This window comes from Macaca fascicularis, chromosome 9 (assembly GCF_037993035.2).
Source record: "Macaca fascicularis isolate 582-1 chromosome 9, T2T-MFA8v1.1".
NCBI classification, from domain to species: domain Eukaryota; kingdom Metazoa; phylum Chordata; class Mammalia; order Primates; family Cercopithecidae; genus Macaca; species Macaca fascicularis.
The window spans coordinates 100631889-100652827 of NC_088383.1; the positions used below are offsets into that span (position 1 = coordinate 100631889).

Genomic DNA, 20939 nt, shown 5'->3' on the forward strand with positions numbered 1-20939 from the left:
GTCTACAGCCAGCTATCATGTGATAGTTCTCTTATTATTTTTAGTTTTTCTCTTTATTACTTTAACCTGAAAATATTTGATGAATTATTTACTTTCAAGCCAGGTTTATTTAGCACTGCTAAAATGGATGATACTGGTTCAGTACAGATACCAGTGGATATTTTACAATAACAAGAATACAGAGATTTATACTTTATTCAAATGTTCATGAAAAGTAAAAATAGTATAACATGAAAGTTAATTTTTAATGAAATGTGACTTTATTTTGAATGTAGTTTAAAATTTTAACTACATTGGCCGGGCGCGGTGGCTCACGCCTGTAATCCCAGCACTTTGGGAGGCCGAGGCGGGCAGATCACGAGGTCAGGAGATCGAGACCATCCTGGCTAACACGGTGAAACCCCGTCTCTACTAAAAAATACAAAAAACTAGCCGGGCGAGGTGGCGGGCGCCTGTAGTCCCAGCTACTCGGGAGGCTGAGGCAGGAGAATGGTGGGAACCCGGGAGGCGGAGCTTGCAGTGAGCTGAGATCGCGCCACTGCACTCCAGCCTGGGCAACAGAGCGAGACTCCGTCTCAAAAAAAAATAAATAAAATAAAATAAAATAAAATTGTAACTACATTAATGCATTAGAAAAATCCAGTAATATTTAACTCCTCTGTATTCTTTTTATAATAATTCTGTGTATAAACATTAGTAACAGTGATGTTAACCTTTAAGTCTCAATATAAATTTAGTTTTTCTTTGGTATAGTTACATTGACTATTTTCTCATCGACCAGTGGCACATTTAGGCCATTTCTCCCTTTTTTTCTGTTGTTCACATACCTAGCATGGTGCAGACCCTACAAAAAAAAACAGGGATGGAAATACTCCTTTGGATCTTGTTAAAGATGGAGATACAGATATTCAAGATCTGCTTAGGGGAGATGCAGCTTTGCTAGATGCTGCCAAGAAGGGTTGTTTAGCCAGAGTGAAGAAGTTGTCCTCTCCTGATAATGTAAATTGCCGTGATACCCAAGGCCGACATTCAACACCTTTACATTTAGCAGGTAAGTGAATGAAGTTTCACAGATTTAGGCTGGTAACATCTGAGATTAATTTTACCCAGATGAAGTATTTTCTGTAACTAAACTTTAAAAATTCAAATCAGGCCAAGCGCAGTGGCTCACACTTGTAATCCCAACACTTTATGAGGCCAAGGCAGGAGCATTGCTTGAGCCCAGGAGTTTGAGACCAGCCTGGGCAACGTGGCAAAACCTCACCTCTATAAAAAATTACAAAAATTAGCCAGGAGTGTTGGCGCACATCTGTAGTCCCAGCTATTCAGGAGGCTGAGGTGGAAGATTGAGTCCAAGAGGTCACGGATGCAATGAGCCTTGATTGTGCCACTGTACTCCAGCCTGCACAACAAAGTGAGACCCTGTCTCAAAAAATAAAAAAAAATAAAAATTCAAATCAAATATCTTCTAATGCCGCCATTATACTCTTTAGTATATTTGTACAGGACAACCGTACTTGAAGCTACTAGCTGAGTTCAAGTTCACTTTACTACTAGTACGTTACATTCAGTAAGAACAATTGAAGTAGGCTCTGCTAGTCCCCATATACTTTGGGAATCATTATTCCAGATCATCATTTTATTGGTATCACCTTTGGTAAACAAGTTTTGAAAAATATGCCTACTTGAGCCAGCCTTCCTTATAGAAAGCTAAAGCTTTCTATTCTTCCTGATGATAGCTGCTAAGCACAAGCAGGAAAAAATATATATATATCAAAATTCTCAGAAGTTACATAAGCCTCTCACCAAAGTTATTTATTGTTTTGGTTCGTGAGAGTCCCCGTAACAAAATACCAAAGACCGGGTGGCTTAAACAACAGAAATTTGTTTTCTCACAGTTCTGGAGGCTAGGAGTCCAAGTTCAAATTGTTGGCAGGGTTGCTTTCTTCTGAAGCCCCCACTTGGCTTGCCTACCTTCTCAGTGTGTCCTCCCATGGAACATGATGTCTCTTTCTATATGTTCTAGTCTCTACTTTTAAGGAAACCAGTCAGATTAGATTAGAGCCCACGTAGTGAGCTCATTTTAACTTTTTTAGCTCTTTAAAGGCTCTATCTCCAAATAGAGTCACATTCCAAAGTACTGGGGTTAGGGTTTCAACATAAGAATTTTGCAGGGTACAATTCATTTCATAACATTTGTTCTAAGTTTTCACTCATAAAACTAGCACAATGTACCTTTGTTTTCAGTGCAAGTATACAATATATTTTGGTTTCAGAATAACTTTTTCAGCTGCATTACAGATGTTAGGAAATCATTAAAATCACTGAGCTATAGCTAATACCTTGGCGGAGTTCCATCATAGGCACAGTGGACTCATACAAGTTTGTCTAAATATGCATGGTTTAAACATGGTATAAAAAGCAAGAAAAAATAATGCAAATATTTCTGCCATTTCGTGTAATGTGGGAGATGGAAATCTATTCTGTTCATTTCAGTCTTGTATTATAACTTGGTGTTATATATGCTTTTTACCTTTAAATACTCCATATAAGTTGAGACTTCACTGTCCAAAGAAACCAATTACTCTATGTGTCTTTCAAGTATTTTGGAAGTGATAAGCCACAAATGCTAACATGGTGAGAAAAAGCTCTATTTGCACTGGCTATCAGGAGTTTCTAGTTAATGTAAGACAAAATATGACTTGACCTCTGATTGGAAGTTGTGCTGTGCATATTTATGTTAGCTTTTATATCTTTCTTGTAGCTTATCTAGAACACTTTACTGTGTCCAAGTTATCTTTGTAAGTGACAAATAATTTGTATGCACAAAAATATTTGTCCACTTCTGCAGCGTTAAATACCATACCTTGAGACCTGGAAAGACTTTTAGATTAGTGTAATATTTTATGGTAGTTTTATAATTTTATTTTTCTTGATCTTTTTAAATTCTTTTACTTTAAATCCTTTAGCAAAAGGATAAAAACTACAATAGAAATAAGTTTTATTTCATGGCTTTAGCAGCTCCTAAGTTCCTCTACCAGACTTGCAGAGATGTGTACCTCGCTGAGTTCTCTCTAGCAAAAAAGCATGCTCTTGTGGCCTTCTGGGGAAGGGGACTCTGAGATCCACTCTGGTTTGACTTGTATGTGATTGCAAACCTTTGACTTGCAGCCCCTGAGACCCATGTCCCTGAGTTCCAGAAGTGGTATGTAACACCTATGAAGGCAGAGACTTCGGTAGGAAGGTCTTCATAGGAAAGATACAAGTAAATCAGTCAGTATAATTTTGGGAATCCACAAAACTGATAGATAACACGAAAAGCTTCCAACTTGAGGCAAGGGGGAAATGTTTTCCAGAAGGTAAATTGTTAATAGAGTCCAATGAGCTCTTTCAGATTTATACAAAATCTCTTTTATGTTTTCAGTAATGTCTATGCCTTATAAATACATACATACATATATGTATACATATAGTGACTTTTTTATATTAACAAGTGGAAGTATTATGACATAGGACTAAAAAAGAAAAAACAAGTAAAGTAATTTTACTTCTTTTCTAAATTAGCTGGTTATAATAATTTAGAAGTTGCCGAGTATTTGTTACAACACGGAGCCGATGTGAATGCCCAAGACAAAGGAGGACTTATTCCTTTACATAATGCAGCGTCTTACGGGGTAAGTTCTTCCATGTTACCTTTAAAATTTTGTGGAATTTTAAAGTGAAAGTCAGTATTGCAGCTCAAATGGAATTTAGTTTGATGTTCTCATTTTACAGAGAAGTAAATGGGAGAGCTGAAGAAGTTAAATAACTTCCAGATTTCAGTTCTGAATCTGTTCTAAGCTTGCTGTGTGATATGCGGCGTATTGTTGTTTGTTTTATTATCTGCCTTAACACCTGTCTCTTATTTTCAGTGAGATGTTGGTGATTGTGTTTGTTGGTACCCAGAAAATCCACCGGGGCACCAAAGGGGTAGATGGAATCTGTACAGATTCAGACGCATTGTTCCTGACTTATTATAGTCCCAAATGTTACATTCAGAATTGACCATCTTCAGTGGTATAGTTTAATTGAGGAAGATTGCTGCTTTATAAATTTAGTAGTTATAACATTTGAATAAATTAGAAATTATTAAAGTCATATTAGTCTAGTTTCCTGCTAAATAGAATTCTTAACTCTTTTCTAGATAGTTTCTCAAGTTATCGAAATGTCCACTGTTATTTATAAGTTGTGATGCTGGGGGAAAAGAGTTTTAATTTTCATTTCCAGCAGGGAAAGAGTTTTAATTTTCATTTCCAGAGTAAGTTTGAAAATGTGGAAGTAGGTACATAACTAGTTTCTTCTTAAGAAAGTAAAGTATGACAAAATAATATTTCAGACTCTAATGGGTATTTTCTTTTACAGCATGTAGATGTAGCAGCTCTGCTAATAAAGTATAACGCATGTGTCAATGCCACGGACAAATGGGCTTTCACACCTTTGCACGAAGCAGCCCAAAAGGGACGAACACAGCTTTGTGCTTTGTTGCTAGCCCATGGAGCTGACCCTACTCTTAAAAATCAGGAAGGACAAACACCTTTAGATTTAGTTTCAGTAAGTGATGGGCTTTTTGAAAAATCTCAATGCATTTCTACTTTTTAAAATTCACTTGATGTTGTTATAAAATGTTTTTGTAGTCAATGTGAATGGCAAAATCTGGTTTTTAGCCTGATTTTAATGTAAGAGTTCTTTAGTATTCAAATATAATAGAATTATAAAGTAATATAATTATTCTTCTGTAGAATAGAATTATCAGTCAGTTACTATATACTGAGTATTTTGGAAAGAGGAAAAAGAAGTACATGATATAACTGCTTACGTTAGTTAGGTAACTAACCAGACCCAGGCCCTCTGAGAATGCTGTTACAGTGCATACAGCGCAAGATGGTACAGACCATGGGTCTTACACACAGCCCCAACTGGGAACATTGCCCCCAAGGTGCAGCCACAAAGCCTGCTGCCAATAGAGTTTCCTTTTCCTCCCACACCGCCTCATCCCAGAGTTCTTGTTTCTCACCCTGCCTTAACCATTCATGAAACGAGCTTATTATCCACTTTCCTGTGGAGGTCCTGTTTTCCTTCCCCTCTCTCTGGAGCATGGAGCAGTTGTAGGAGCTTCCGCTGAACCTTCCACCTCTGCTTTGGGCACTGAAGCAGATGCCTCTCTTGCCTCTACCACTGAGGACATTGACTAGAGCAGTGAAAGGAAAGGAAGAAGGAATTCTTTTTGAGATGAGAAGGAAGGGGAATCTTTTCTGCAGACTGCTTTCTACTGAGAGAGATTCCATTGTTCCACATTACAATAAGAAACTGAGGTAGTTCAGCTGCATTGGGGCTTAAGTAGATTTTTCTCAGCCAGCTAACAACCCAGCCATATTTACAACATTATCTCTTCAGGGAAATATCTTTCTAGCTCCAAACTACCATAAAAGTGAACATTTGGAATTCATTCCACCCATATGTTAGTCGACCAGATATAATTAAGTGACAATGAAGCAAAATGCTCTAGAGAACATACAAGGGCTTTAGAGTCAGACATACTGGGCCTAAAATTCCAGCTCCACCATTTAAGTTGTACAATCTTATGAACTGCCTAACCTCCAAAGCTTAGTTACCTCATCTATAAATAGGGGTAAAATATATCTGGTTAGTAAGAGAATTAAATGGGGTAATTTACTTAAAGTCTTTGGCGTGGTATCAGGTACATAAAAAGCACTCAATAAGTGGTACTGTTATTATAAACAAATGTCATTTACAAACTGTGAGTACAGTGGGAATGCATAGACTGGGGGAGAAGAAAGGTGATTACTGGAATAGGCAGAACAAATGACTATGAAACAAGTACTGATATACTCCTTGCTGAATATTAGTTGAATGTTATGAAAGAATAGTACATATTACCGATTAAACAAATTAATGTACCTATAAATGTGAGGACTTTTTTCCATTCTAGCAGAATTTTTTTTTTTTTTTTGAGATAGAAGTCTCGCTCTGTCACCCAGAATGTAGTACAGTGGCACAATCTGGGCTCACTGCAACCTCCGCCTCCCAGGTTCAAACAATTCTCCTGCCTCAGCCTCCCAAGTAGCTGGGATTACAGGCATGCGCCACCACACCCAGCGAATAATTTTGTATTTTTAGTAGAGATGGGATTTCACCACGTTGGCCAGACTGGCCTCAAACTCCTGACCTCAAGTGATCCATCCGCCCACCTCGGCCTCCCAAAGTGCTGGGATTACAGGCATAAGCCACTGCACCCGGCCCCATTCTAGCAGATTTGATTAAAATTATTATCTTTTCTACCCACCTTCTCTCCAAAAAACTTTCAATTTTGAGGAACAAATACATTGCTGAATATTTTCCAGGAAATACAAACAATTCTGTTTTCTAAAGTTCTGTGTAGGTGGAATTACTTCTTTCAGAATAACTACAATATGACTAAAATCTCTTACCTTTTAAGATTGGTATTTCTGTAATCCATTGTGCTTCTCAGTCACAATATCAGAATTAGGGTTTTTTTCATGCTTTGCCATATTTAGGTTGTGTTTTGATAATATGTATTTTGGAAGAGATGTTCTCAGTTATGTCTTATATTTTAATAAGTTTAGCTGGATACAGGTTGAATATCCCTTATCGGAAATGCTTAGAACCAGATGTGTTTTCAGCTTTTGGACTTTTTTTTTCAGATTTTGAAATATTATACTCAAGCATTATACTTACTGTTGAGCATCCCCAATCCCAAAATCTGAAATCCAAAATGCTCCAATGAACATTTCCTTTGAGCTTCATGTCAACATTTAAAAGTTTTCAGATTTGGGATGTTTGACCTGTATTAACCTCTTTGCTTCACTTTTTAAAATGAATAATCCTCCATTGTGAAAATCCTGGCACAAATTGCTGGGTTTTGTCATATTTTGAAATATATTTTATTAGGTATAATAGCATTTTAAAAGTTGCTTATGGCAGATTTTGTCTCTGACACGTACCCTAGGCAGACGATGTCAGCGCTCTTCTGACAGCAGCCATGCCCCCTTCTGCGCTGCCTTCTTGTTACAAGCCTCAAGTGCTCAATGGTGTGAGAAGCCCAGGAGCCACTGCAGATGCTCTCTCTTCAGGTCCATCTAGCCCATCAAGCCTTTCTGCAGCCAGCAGTCTTGACAACTTATCTGGGAGTTTTTCAGAACTGTCTTCAGTAGTTAGTTCAAGTGGAACAGAGGGTGCTTCCGGTTTGGAGAAAAAGGAGGGTGAGACATTCTACAAAAATAACTTTCTAACTGGTATTGTAGCCCCATATTTGACATTTGGGATACTAAAAAGTCATTTTTAACCTTAAATACAAGGTATTAGTATCAAATTAGTTAACATAGCCTTAAAAAGGTTTAGCCTTGTGTTGCTTTCTTCCTTCCAAGTTGAGAGTTGAAGAGTCTTGTGCTACTAACCTACTCTTTATTTATGTATGTATGTATGTATTTATTTTTGAGATGGAGTTTTGCTTTTGTCGCCCAGGCTGGAGTGCAGTGGTACGATCTCGGCTCACTGCGGCCTCTGCCTCAAGGGTTCAAGCAATCTGCCTGCCTCAGCCTCCCGAGTAGCTGAAATTGCAGGCACCCACCACCACCCCCAGCTAATTTTTGTAGTTTTAGTAGAGAGGGATTTCACCATTTTGGCCAGACTGGTCTTGAACTCCTGAACTCAGGTGATCCACCCGCCACGCCTCCCAAAGTACTGGGATTGGAGGCGTGAGCCACCATCCCCAGCCCTTAATCTACTTTTTAGATGTAAACTTTTTCTGTTAAAATTCATCTCACCTTATGCAACAATGTGGAGCTTGTTTTTATAAACTTTTTTGTGAAGTAGCTTACATCCTGAAAGATAGGAAAACTGGTTTTAAAAATACAGATGCAATTAAAAACAAAGTTTAAAATAAAAATGAGAGTACTGAGACTGCCCCATTGATTACCTTATTTCTAATGTTGAAATTTTATAGCTTTCTCTTGTTCAGTATTGTATCTTAAGTGGCTATTAATATTTGTTTTTGAAAAAATAATTATTTTCTTCATATATAGTAACATTGCAAGACTTTATTGTTATAGTGATGAATGAAATACATTATTCTGATGTGAAATTCCATTTGTTTTGGATTTTTTTATTTCCCAGTTCCAGGAGTAGATTTTAGCATAACTCAATTCGTAAGGAATCTTGGACTTGAGCACCTAATGGATATATTTGAGAGAGAACAGGTGAGTAGATGAATCATATTGTTTGGATTAGTGGTTTATGGAAACTCAAGGAAAATTTGGAACATACTTGAAATGAGCTGAACCATGTAAGCTATTGGGGGAGAATGATTTTTAAGAAATGACATCAGTCAGCCTTCTAATTTGGCTTGACCTTGGAACTTCCATTTAGTTCACTAGCACACAATTGACTCATGTAGTAATGGTAAAATAGCTTTCTTGAATGGGAAGTTTAGCTTATTCAGTTCTTGAAGTAAGTTATCCTTGAGCACTGTCTATTCAGTTATCTCTTTTAAGCCTAACACTTTTCTAGCTGCTATGGGAAGATATGTGAATATGCCAGCCATATCTGGGCTTTTCTAAGCAGTCTCAGTTTAAAGTACTGTGTCAAAATACATTTACTGATTTTTGTTGTTGTTCAGAAAATAATGTTACTGTAGATTTGCACTCTAAGGGACTTTCAGTGTAGTTATGGAAGTGGAATAAGAACATATGGCCGGGCGCAGTGGCTAATGCCTGTAATCCCAGCACTTTGGGAGGCTGAGGTGGGTGGATCACAAGGTCAGGAGTTCAAGACCAGCCTGGCCAAGGTGGTGAAACCCCCGTCTCTACTAACAATACAAAAAAATTAGCCAGGCACGGTGGCAGGTGCCTATAATCCCACCTACTCAGGAGGCTGAGGCAAAGAATTGCTTGAACCCAGGAGGAGGAGGTTGCAGTGGGCCAAGATCACACCACTGTACTCCAGCCTGGGTGACAGAGCGAGACTCTATCTCAAAAAAAAAAAGAACATATGAAAATTCAAGTTTTACCATAGATTTTAGAAATTTGTAGAAGGGAGCTGGGCACGGTGGTTCATGCCTATAATCCCAGCATTTTGGGAGACTGAGACGGGTGGATCGCCTGAGTTCAGGAGTTTAAGACCAGCCTGGCCAACATAATGAAACCCTGTCCCTACTAAAAATACAAAAAATTAGCCGGGCATGGTGGTAGGCGCCTGTAATCCCAGCTGCTTGGGAGGCTGAGGCAGGAGAATCGCTTGAACCCGGGAGGCAGAGGTTGCAGTGAGCTGAGATTGCACTTTTGCACTCCAGCCTTGGCAACAAGGGTGAAACTCTGTCTCAAAAAACAAATAAAAACAGAAATTTGAAGAAGGAAAAGATTACTGTGACCTAGGCTCATCGGGGAATGCTTCATGGAACGTGTGTAAGTAAAACAGGATTTTTAAGAATGGCTTCAATTTCATGAAGCTATAGTGTATTACTGTATTAAAGATAAAAGGGTTACTTTGAACAGTGATGCACAAGTACCTTTTGGCATAGTCCAGACTCAGAAGGAACCATTGAAAGACATTGTATAAATAGGGTTGGATGTAGAGTGATGGTAGAAAAGTATTATGGAAAAGATAAAATAGAATACTTGAATGTGGTTAATTTGAAAGTGCGTTTTTGTTTCGCATTTTCGTTCTGCTCAGGTTCTTATGCTAAATGGAAATAATATTTTTTGAAATGTTTAAAATAATCTGGAGTAAATGTGTGAATCATATATATTATGAAAACACCAATATATGAATGTCCGCCAAATAAGTAAGCATTCTAAGTAGTTTCCTCCTCTTTTGTAAGATCACTTTGGATGTATTAGTTGAGATGGGGCACAAGGAGCTGAAGGAGATTGGAATCAATGCTTACGGACATAGGCACAAACTAATTAAAGGAGTTGAGAGACTTATCTCCGGACAACAAGGTATTTTATTGTAATAATTGCTGTTGTCAATTTAACAGTTTGCTTAAAGGCAACCCTCAGTGTACTAAGTTATAATTTAAAAATATATGTGAAAGAATCTGTTTAATAGGAAGAATACTAATTTAGGATTCAGGAAACTGGGATCAAGTCTTAGCTGTGCTACTAACTTAAACTTACTGAGCTGCTGCTTGCTGTTAACAATGTGAACCTAAGTAAAACTTCTGGACCATTCAGAAATTTGGGAATTGTTTTAGCTCCTGAAAATAAGGAAGTTAGTTGAGATTATTTTCTAAAGTTGTTCTAGCTCTAAAATTTTATTATTTTAAAGGTCCAAAACTTAGGTATCTCATTTCTTATGGTAATATAATAGATAATAACTAAGTGTTCAGGCTAACCCACAAAGTACTGTACTAAATCTCTTACATAGATAAATTTGTAAGAGCTTGGGATGAAAATACTTGAAAGCAATAATGTTGCAACTGAGGAAATTGAACAAAACAAAGTTGAATAATAATTTTATTTCTCCTTAATGTTGGTGCTTAAGGAAAATGCAAATTGCATTTATTCAGCAGATGTTAACACTTTATACCAGGTCTGTGTATAAAAAGGTGAATTGTTTTAAGTGTCAAAACCACATGTAACTTTATTGTTCAACTGAGGGAGTGATTTATCCTGGGGTCAATAATATTCAATAATTGAACATCCTGGCCGTACACTTGGGGTTAAAGAGAAACCTCCATCAGTAAAAATGAAGGTATTTTCAGGAAAGAATGTATGCTAGCCAGGATGGGGTCCACCGCTGAAGAAATAAGAGCACCTCTAAAAACATAGATGATTCAAGCTAAGGAATACTTTAAACTGATATTTTAGAATAAGCTCAGTTGAAGGTAGATGTATTTTACTGCCTGATAGGAACTAGGATAAGATATTTAAAATGCAATATGGTCTTGGCTGTTTCTAGTATAGAAGACAAATTTTTATAAGATAAAGAGGAGGAAAAATCCATGATTTCCTGAAATATTAGTATACAATATAATTAGCACTAAAAATGAGGAACTAGAACCCTCAGTTGTAGACCATTGTTGTGACTCTACTGGAATAATACTGATCTGGTATGATAAAAAATACGTTGGAGTACCAGGATAACGAGAGTCTTTTAGGAAAGAGGCAGGGTAGAAAAGGAAAACAGGCAGTATTTGTATATTAAACATATCATAGCTATTAGAACTGCACTGAAAAGCTGAAAGGCTCAATGACAGAAATGGATACGTTGCCTCCAAATGGCAGAGGTACTTCCATGCCACCTCTGGTCCTGTAGTCACTCTGATACATCCAGCTCCACTTGGATAAGGAGAAACGTCATGAGACAAAATGCTGTGTCTGATCCAGCATATCAGGGTCACTTTCCTACATAAAATTACCATCTTCCTTATGTTCATTCAAAGCCAAGATTCTTTTTTGTTCCCCCAATCTGATGTTAGTCAACCAACAGGGATTCCATACTTACACCTGATTTGCAAAGTGGAACTGGTAGCTGCCTATGATGATTTTCTAACACTCTTATCATGCTGACTTATCTTAACAGCCTTACCTATTATTCCGTGCATCAAGTCAATAGATGACTAGTACCATACTGATCTTTCAGTATTGATAAACATCTTGTATATGTTGCAGATGCCTCAGTCAAGCATTTGTCACAGTCTTTATTCTATAAAATACTCTCCATATGCTCTTCATAATCCATAAAGATTATTGCAATTCAGCCACTTCTGTAAGTGTTTATTAGCATTGGCATGTTGGTAGTAGTCCTGTTCTTCAGACCATAGCTTAGAATCAGAATAGTGCTCTTCGTCTCCAGAGGCAGAGTTCCATGCACTAACCCAGCAGTAAAGGATTTGGCCCCTACATGGGAAAACAGCAGTGTTGGAGATATTGTTGTAGAGATTAAAGGAGAGAGTTGTGCTACAAATACACCAAAGGAATTAGAAAATTCTGTTTAAAATTCCGTTTAAAAAACTTTTATAAGAGTAAAGATACAAAAATAGATATGATTATCTTGATCATTGACATTTGGAAAACACCATAAATTCATTGCTGAGATAAACAATATATTATGGGACAGAATATACATTCAATAGGTGGTAAACTATGAATTTCTCATTCTGGGGTGATTTAAAATTACCTGAGGCTATGCAGGTTTCTGTCATAATTCTTCCTCATATTTACAAAGAAGAAAGATTAAATGTTGAAAAGACTGCATAGTTAGTAAAGAAAGTAATTTGAAGAAGAAAATGTGTTACAAACTCATTAAGAATAGGAGATAAAGAAGAGAAAGATTTTCTGAAATATTTCCACAAAACCCCTTATAACTTGTCAGGTCAAAAAGTAGTAGTCTAAATGCATTGTGATGTGTGTACTGGTTTTGATCCTAGAACAAAAAAAAGGACATTAATGGGGAAAACTAGTGAAAAAATGACGTCAATAATTTAGTTAATAAGTGTTTGTTTTTTTGTTTTTTTGTTTTTTTTGAGATGGAGTCTTGCTCTGTCGCCCAGACTGGAGTGCAGTGGCTGGATCTCAGCTCACTGCAAGCTCTGCCTCCCGGGTTCCCACCATTCTCCTGCCTCAGCCTCCTGAGTAGCTGGGACTACAGGTGCCCACCACCACGCCCAGCTAATTTTTTGTATTTTTAATAGAGACAGGGTTTCACCGGGTTAGATAGGATGGTCTCGATCTCCTGACCTTGTGATCCGCCCGCCTCGGCCTCCCAAAGTGCTGGGATTACAGGCGTGAGCCACCACGACTGGCCTAGTTAATAAGTTTTGACAAATGTGCTATGGTTATATAAAATGGTAACATTAGGGGAAAGTGGGTGAAGGGGACATAGGAACTCTGTACTTTCAGCCTTAGAAAGTATCTAAATTATCACAATATAAAACGTTTTTTAAAACTGATAGTAAGCAGCCGGGTACCGTGGCTCACACCTGTGAATCCCAGCACTTTGGGAGGCTGAGGTGGGCGGATCACCTCAGGTCGAGAGTTCAAGACCAGCCTGACCAACATGGAGAAACTCCGTCTCTACTAAAAATACAAAATTATCCAGTTGTGGTGGCGAATGCCTGTAATCTCAGCTACTCAGGAGGCTAAGGCAAGAAAATCACTTGAACCCAGGAGGCGGAGGTTGTGGTGAGCCAAGATTGCACCAGCCTAGCCTGGGCAATAAGAGCGAAACTCCATCTCAAAAAAAAGTTTAAAAAAAAAATTGGTAGTAAGCATCAGAAAAATTAGGTAGTTATTTTTGGTTTTGATGTTCATTGTTTATTGGCAATTTATTTTTCTACCTTTAAATTTTGTTTCATAGGTCTTAACCCATATTTAACTTTGAACACCTCTGGTAGTGGAACAATTCTCATAGATCTGTCTCCTGATGATAAAGAGTTTCAGTCTGTGGAGGAAGAGGTGTGTTCATATACCTTCAATAGTAGGTTGGCCTTATATATTTGGTTCACTTTGTATGCTCTTGTTTCTTCTTCTTCCTTTAGTTTGCATTATATAATTTTCACCTATAAATGCTGTTTTCAAGCTGATTAATAACTGTCTCTAGAAAATATTACTCATGAATTTATAAGACTCATATTCTTTGTGTTTGTGTTTGCTTTTGTTTTTGTATTTTTAGTAGAGACAGGGTTTCGCTGCGTTGCCCAGGCTGGTCTCAAACTCCTGAACTCAGGCAGTCCACCTGCCTCAGCCTCCCAAAGTGGGGCACCATGCCCAGCCCTCATATTCTTTGAATAACAAAAATATTACAACCTGTTTTGTATTCTCAAAAGTAGAATCAGATGAGTCAAGAACCATGTTCCCCAAATCAGAAAATACACAAATGCTAATGCACATATATTTCAAACCATTTTTCTGACAGATGCAAAGTACAGTTCGAGAGCACAGAGATGGAGGTCATGCAGGTGGAATCTTCAACAGATATAATATTCTCAAGGTAATAAATTAGTGAAAGTAAAGTTTTCTGAGACCATAGTTTTCAAAGCCTGAAGCCATAAGTAACTTTCATAAGAATATAATCTGTCTAGCCTGGTAAGTTCTTGACTTGGCATCAGAGACTATTTTGGGGAAGAAGATACCCTTGGAAGGTTAATATTCTCCAAATCCCTGTGCTATTTTTAATAACTGATAATAATTCAATTCTTGTTGAACATATTCAAGTGTACGGGTTATGCTTTATCTTGGGGTACTGCTAAATACTATAGGTTTAAGACTTTATAATATAAAGTACTGTTAAAGTACTCTACTGTAACAAAGCTGAATTTTTTTTGTGGCAGATACCATCTTTATAGTCATACAATGCTTGTTTTTTTATCCTGATTGACTACAGGTTTCTGAAAGTCCCCAAATATATTACCTTTTTATAAATTTTAATAGTACTCTCTTCATCTTTTCCAAAAAATATATATTTTTAAAATGTTTTGAGTCATTTGGTGACTGTCCTGTCTTACTGATTTCAGTTACTCTTCTTAGGAACTTTTTCAACATTATGTTTTTCTTGAACTATAGTAATCAAAACTGCACACCATACTTCATGCATAATGAATTTGTATTAACTACATTGATGCAGTATATTCCTAATAATTGTAAAAATAAGACATAAAGTTAGAATGAAAATGTGGCAAATGCCTTTCTAATACACAAATGTTAAACTCTGAACAGTATCAAATCTTTCAGCTGTATTGTATTACTGTTTCATAACATACTATGAGTATAATATTTAATCAGAGAAATACGTGCCTACTACAGGTACATTTCAGTCAAGTCCGCTTTGTCTACAAGCGTTAACAAAATGTGTGGAGTTTTGTTAGGAGTGAGAACAGGAGAGAGATTGTGTGTTTGATTTCTAAAGTAGTTGGATTTGAGAAAGATAACACTGTTTTCTTCCTCTAACAAAGGTATTTTCATGCAGTGTTTAATGAAAATTTTTTCAGTGATGAAACAGGGTTTTGTTGTTGTTGTTCCTTTTTAATGCATAAATGAGATCTATTTGTGACAGTTATGGTCCTTGATTACATCTGTGGTAATATTTTGCGTTATTTGAGCCAAGACTAACACCATCAGCTTCCAGGTGTGCTCTAGGAACCAGCAGGGGGCTGTAGCATCTTTAAGCACAGCTAAGAAACGACGCTAGTATTGTGAATTTTTTTCCTAGAAATACTCCTAATGAGACTAACATCCACCTTAAAATCTTTTGCAGACAAAAATTTTCAGAATTAGAAGGTCGAGGGAGTAATTGTGTGTGTGTTGGGGGCTGGGGGACACTATTTCAAATATTCTTAATTTTAAACAGATTAATATGGCACTCTGAGACAGATACATTGGGGGAAAAAGGATACTTGAAATTTCTAGTACTTAATACAGAAAAAACTCGGCATGTCAGATTTGGAGGTGTTTTTGTAATAGTTTTAAGTTAATGAGACTGGAAGTGTTTTAATAAATTAACAGTATTCCTGAGCTTCACATATGGCCTTTCTTTTCTTTGAATTTTTTTAATCTTCAAAATGTAGCTATACTTCCAACTTTATGGTTGGGACAAAGTATTTTTAGTTGATTAGAATAACACATTTTATATTTCAGAGAAAAGTTTTGCCTACCTTCTAGCTAAATGTATGGCTCATCTTTGGTTTAGATGAGGAAGTCAGTAAGTAATACTTAAAGATTTGGTTTTTCTGGTTTATTTTTTATAGATTCAGAAGGTTTGTAACAAGAAACTATGGGAAAGATATACTCACCGGAGAAAAGAAGTTTCTGAAGAAAACCACAACCATGCCAATGAACGAATGCTATTTCATGGTAAGATTCCTCCCTACCGACTCTACCACTGTTCTCCACATTAGGATAGTTTTTTTTTGTTCAGATATGAAATAATAATAAGCCTGTATATTCTTTATGTCATTCTTTTATAATAAACCTAGTATTTCTGTAACTTTTACATTTATGTTTTCAACTTCTTTTGAATTTGTGTATTTTATAATGGATTGTTTTTAAATAAGATTACCACAACAAAAAATAGAAATGAGAGTGTTGACTATCTTTTCCTTTTTTCTTTTTTTTTTTTTTTGAGACGGAGTCTCGCTCTGTCACCCAGGCTGGAGTGCTGTGGCCGGATCTCAGCTCACTGCAAGCTCCGCCTCCCGGGTTCACGCCATTCTCCTGCCTCAGCCTCCTGAGTAGCTGGGACTACAGGCGCCCGCCACCTCACCCGGCTAGTTTTTTTGTATTTTTTTTTTTTAGTAGAGACAGGGTTTCACCGTGTTAGCCAGGATGGTCTCGATCTCCTGACCTCGTGATCCGCCCGTCTCGGCCTCCCAAAGTGCTGGGATTACAGGCTTGAGCCACCGCGCCCCGCCCCTTTTTTCTTTAAATAGTAAATTTTGCTTATGGTCACTCTAAGAAATTTTGTGTTTTACTTTTAACTAGTTGATTGAATTAAAAATAAGACCTGGGAATCACCTCAGAAGAAGATATACATCCTATTTGATTTTGATTCTAAGTATCAAACCCACACAATTTGACAACAGCCATTGTTATTGAACCTGTAGAGGTTTCTAATGACTGTAGAATTGAAACCATAGAATTAAATTGAAAGCACAATTACTTATTCTTCTTGGAATTTTCTACTTTTTTGTATTATAAGCTGGCAGGTGTTGGTTAGTCTTTCAAATTTTAGCAAAGTTAAATATATTAATGTAGTATTTGCAAGGCCTTCAAGTACATTACCCATAGTAGTTCCAGTCTATTTCTTCGTTTGTCCTTGATTGCAGAAAAAATTTAGAGACCTGTAAAGTTCTTTAAAACACAGTAAATTTCATAATACCCTGGGAGAAAGGCTATAACAGAATGGATTCATGTGCAGTATCTAAACATGTTGCACTCCTTATTCCAAAACCCTAAATAATTATCATGATAATCTCTTGACACAGAGCATATTTATTATCTGTTAACGTGATGGTTATAATGTGGTTTCTCTAATTTGTAATATAAATAATTTTGGTTTTCCCAAGTTAATTCAAAAAGTGATTCTATTCATCTGTATTTCTGTAAAGTAGAATTCAGTATATTTTCCTGCCTCTCTGTGGACAGAGAACATGATCTTGATAAATGAATTAGCTGTGGTTTCTTGACTTTTTCCATCCGCCACTCTACTCCACTCCCAAGGAAAGAGGAAAGGGAAGTCAATATGCAGGGGGTGAGGGAAAGCACCACATTTGCAGATAGAACCTTGTATCGCAATTGATGAAAGGCAAAAGTGGAAGGATAGAAGAGAAGAGGTATAAGAAAGAGAATAAGAATGTGAAAGTGGGGCCAGGCACGGTGGCTCACGCCTGTAATCCCAGCACTTTGGGAGGCCAAGGTGGGTGGATCACCTGAGGTCAAGAGTTTGAGACCAGCCTGACCAGTATGTTGAAACCCCATCTCTATTAAAAATACAAAAATTAGCCAGGTGTGGTGGTGTGCACCTATAGTCCCAGCTACTCAGGAGGCTGAGACAGGAGAATTGCTTGAACCCAGGAGGCAGAGGTTGCAGTGAGCCAAGATCATGCCACTACACTCCAGCCTAGGCCACAGAGTGAGACTCCATCTCAAAAAAAAAAAGAATGTGAAAGTCTACTTGGGCCACTTGATATCTAAAAACAAACCACACAGGCATAGGCATCATTCTAAGACCTAATTGCATTTAGCTTTGCTATCTAAAGTGAATTATGAGGCTCTTGGTGTTGGATTTTTATGGATTTGCAGTCTGGCATTTGGTAACTCTTACATTGATATTTCAAGTAATCTGTTTTTCTAGTTCAATCTGTGTCCTTATTTTAGCACATGAACCAGCACTCTATTAGAAACATTAGTTGATGTTAGCAGTTCTTTATTCTAAAATAGTAAGCTGGCTGACAGTTAACTTGTTACCCTTTTTCGTTTTGGTTTTATTATTGTGGGGCTGTATATTTAAGAATTCAATTTCTAAGAAGCTAGTTTTTTACTTCTAAGATAAATTTTAAATTGTTGTTACCCATCTATATGTGTTTCAGGGTCTCCTTTTGTGAATGCAATTATCCACAAAGGCTTTGATGAAAGGCATGCGTACATAGGTGGCATGTTTGGAGCTGGCATTTATTTTGCTGAAAACTCTTCCAAAAGCAATCAATATGTATATGGAATTGGAGGCGGTACTGGGTGTCCAGTTCACAAAGACAGATCTTGTTACATTTGCCACAGGTAAGAGATCACTTGTTCTCATTTATTTTGGTAATAATCAGATAAGAACTAGTTACATTTTTGAGGGCGAAGCATTATGTTGGACAGCCTTAGAAATGCAAGCTAGGCATGTTTTTTGTTGTTGTTTTTTTATTATACTTTCTAGGGTACATGTGCACAGTGTGCAGGTTTGTTACATATGTATGCATGTGCCATGTTGGTGTGCTGCACCCATTAACTCGTCATTTACATTAGGTATATCTCCTAATGCTATCCCACCCCCCGCTAGGCATGTTTTAGATTGCTTTTGGCCCTCTCACCGATTATAATAATAGCTAATATTTATTAAATGATCCGTATGGGCCAATTACAATTTAAGCACTTGACCTGGTTGACTAATCATTAGAATATCTGGTGCCTTAAAGCATACTGAGTAGAAAGTAACATTAGGCATGAAAGAGGCTTTATTGTAGCCCTTGAGTATTGTAGGACTCTGTGGACTCTTTAAAAATCTAGTATTCAAATGCTAAAATGGCATTATTTGTCAAGTCTAATTATTTGATCGCAGTGCCTGAGCCTCTCTTCCACTGTGATACGATCCTAATCTTCAATTTGCAATACTACTATAAGAACTTAAAATTAAAACAATGATCCTTTTCGAAAGGAAATAATAATCAAATAACTACTTTGCACTTTTTTTCCACTTTTAATTACCTGTTCTAACTCACTTGTTAAAAATCATTTAAGTAATTTGTCCCTAACTTTAAAAATCCTTATAGGCAAAAAGTTATGCCATTTGAAAAATCCAGTAAGATTAATTCCTGAGATTTATTCAACAGGGCACTACTTAATGAATATATAGAGCAGTAGTTTATCAAGCATTAGCATGCATTAGAATCACCTAGATGGCTTGTTTAAATCACAGATTCTTAGGCTCTACCTTCTCAGTTGCTGATTTAGTAGATCTGGGGTGGGGCTCTAGAATTTGAGTTTCTACCAGGTTCCCAGATGTGACGCTGTATTTCTGACCACTGATCTAGAAAAAACCCTTAGAGCAGTATTTTGCACTTTGGCAGCACATTGGAATCATCCAGGGAACATTAAAAAGCTATTAATGCTTGTGTCCCACCCTCACAGAATCTCATGTAATTAGTCTGGGGCATGATCTGGATATTAGAGTTTTTTAAAGCTTCCCAGCCAATTTCAAAGGACTTCCAAGCTGAAGAATTGCAGTCATGGAGGGAAACAGGTTCTTTCTTTGTGTTTGTTTTGTTCTTACTGTTATCCCTCTAAATTTAGGACTGCATAGGTAGTACACAGTAGGCTCTCCTGTGTGGGATCTCCCGCTCACTTCTATTTTAGATCATAAATTGGAGTGGTTAGGAGGCATGTAATTTCCTAAGATTTTGTAAATTTGAACACTGCTGTTTTTATTTGTCATATATGGTCTGAAGGATAAATAGTTCTAATTATTAGTAATAAGCAACATTCTAACACCTCCCTTTTCTTTGGAAGATAGAACCATCAACTGGTCTACTGACATCTCCTGTTATCTTCTAAAAGGAAACAATAACATTAATACTAAAAGGTTGTTTGAAACTAAGAAAGGCCAATCACATGCCTGAGAGAAGTGGGAGGATAATCTACTGAAACTGGTGGTGAGGGGAGACCTATCTAAGGAAGTACCATTTCAGGGGAAGTCTGAAAATTGAGTGGGTATCAGCCAGTGGAAGAGTGGTAAAATAGATCCCATTCCAGTGATGGAGAAAATTATATGGATGGGGACCATTAATAAAGGAAGTTTGGCCTTTGTGAAGAAAAGAAAACTAATGTGCATGGGGCAGAATGAACATAAAATGAGATTCAAGAAATTGAAGCCATTGTACAGAATTTCTCCCAAGTACAGTGAGCAGCCTCTAAAAGGTTTTAAGCAGAAAAGTGATTTGATCTAATTTTTGTTTGTTTTAATTACTTGGATGGGAAAGGTTTGGACAGGAATTAGAGAAGAAACAGGAAGACTGGTTTAGAAAGCCAATGTGTGATAGTCCAGGTGAAAATTTCAGTGATTTGACTTAATAGTGACAGTAGAATGAAGAGTAAATGGATTTCAAATATATTTTGAAGGTAAAAAATCAACTAGACTTAATTAGATATGTGTCCAACTTTGCAAGCCACTTGATGGAAGACCCTTAAACCTTCTCCTTCCCACTTTGTCATTGACTTGTGTTTTTTGCTGAGACACAAACAAGGTGGTAGAGTCTGCATCTCTATAAGGTTATTACCTTTTTCAGGTTTTATAGTTAAAATAAGGACTAACTAAATTGACAGATTATTTCATTAATAAGAGTAATAGAAGACATTCTTAAAAAGTTCTTTTAGGGGTAAAATGATAAAAACAATTATAAGTATTTATTAAAACTTATGCCGTGTCCACACATTGTCATATTTATGTGTCACGTTTGCCTTCAGGGTGATCTCTTCCTTTTCATTTTATAGGCAGCTGCTCTTTTGCCGGGTAACCTTGGGAAAGTCTTTCCTGCAGTTCAGTGCAATGAAAATGGCACATTCTCCTCCAGGTCATCACTCAGTCACTGGTCGGCCCAGTGTAAATGGCCTAGCATTAGCTGAATATGTTATTTACAGAGGAGAACAGGTAATGCAGTTTTATTT

General features: G+C 37.1%; 1 protein-coding gene across 2 annotated transcripts in view; it reads left to right on the plus strand.

Annotated features, from left to right (window-relative positions):
* Positions 1-20939, plus strand: part of TNKS2 (tankyrase 2) — a 66612-nt gene that overhangs the window by 42509 nt on the left and 3164 nt on the right. For both annotated transcript variants that reach the window (XM_015456384.4, XM_005565942.5), the window contains exons 16-26: positions 832-1051; positions 3565-3674; positions 4402-4590; positions 7028-7280; positions 8194-8276; positions 9896-10016; positions 13378-13475; positions 13936-14010; positions 15764-15869; positions 18104-18290; positions 20766-20922. In XM_015456384.4, the coding sequence (XP_015311870.1) occupies positions 832-1051; positions 3565-3674; positions 4402-4590; positions 7028-7280; positions 8194-8276; positions 9896-10016; positions 13378-13475; positions 13936-14010; positions 15764-15869; positions 18104-18290; positions 20766-20922 (1599 nt within the window). The remainder of the gene's footprint in view (positions 1-831; positions 1052-3564; positions 3675-4401; positions 4591-7027; positions 7281-8193; positions 8277-9895; positions 10017-13377; positions 13476-13935; positions 14011-15763; positions 15870-18103; positions 18291-20765; positions 20923-20939) is intronic.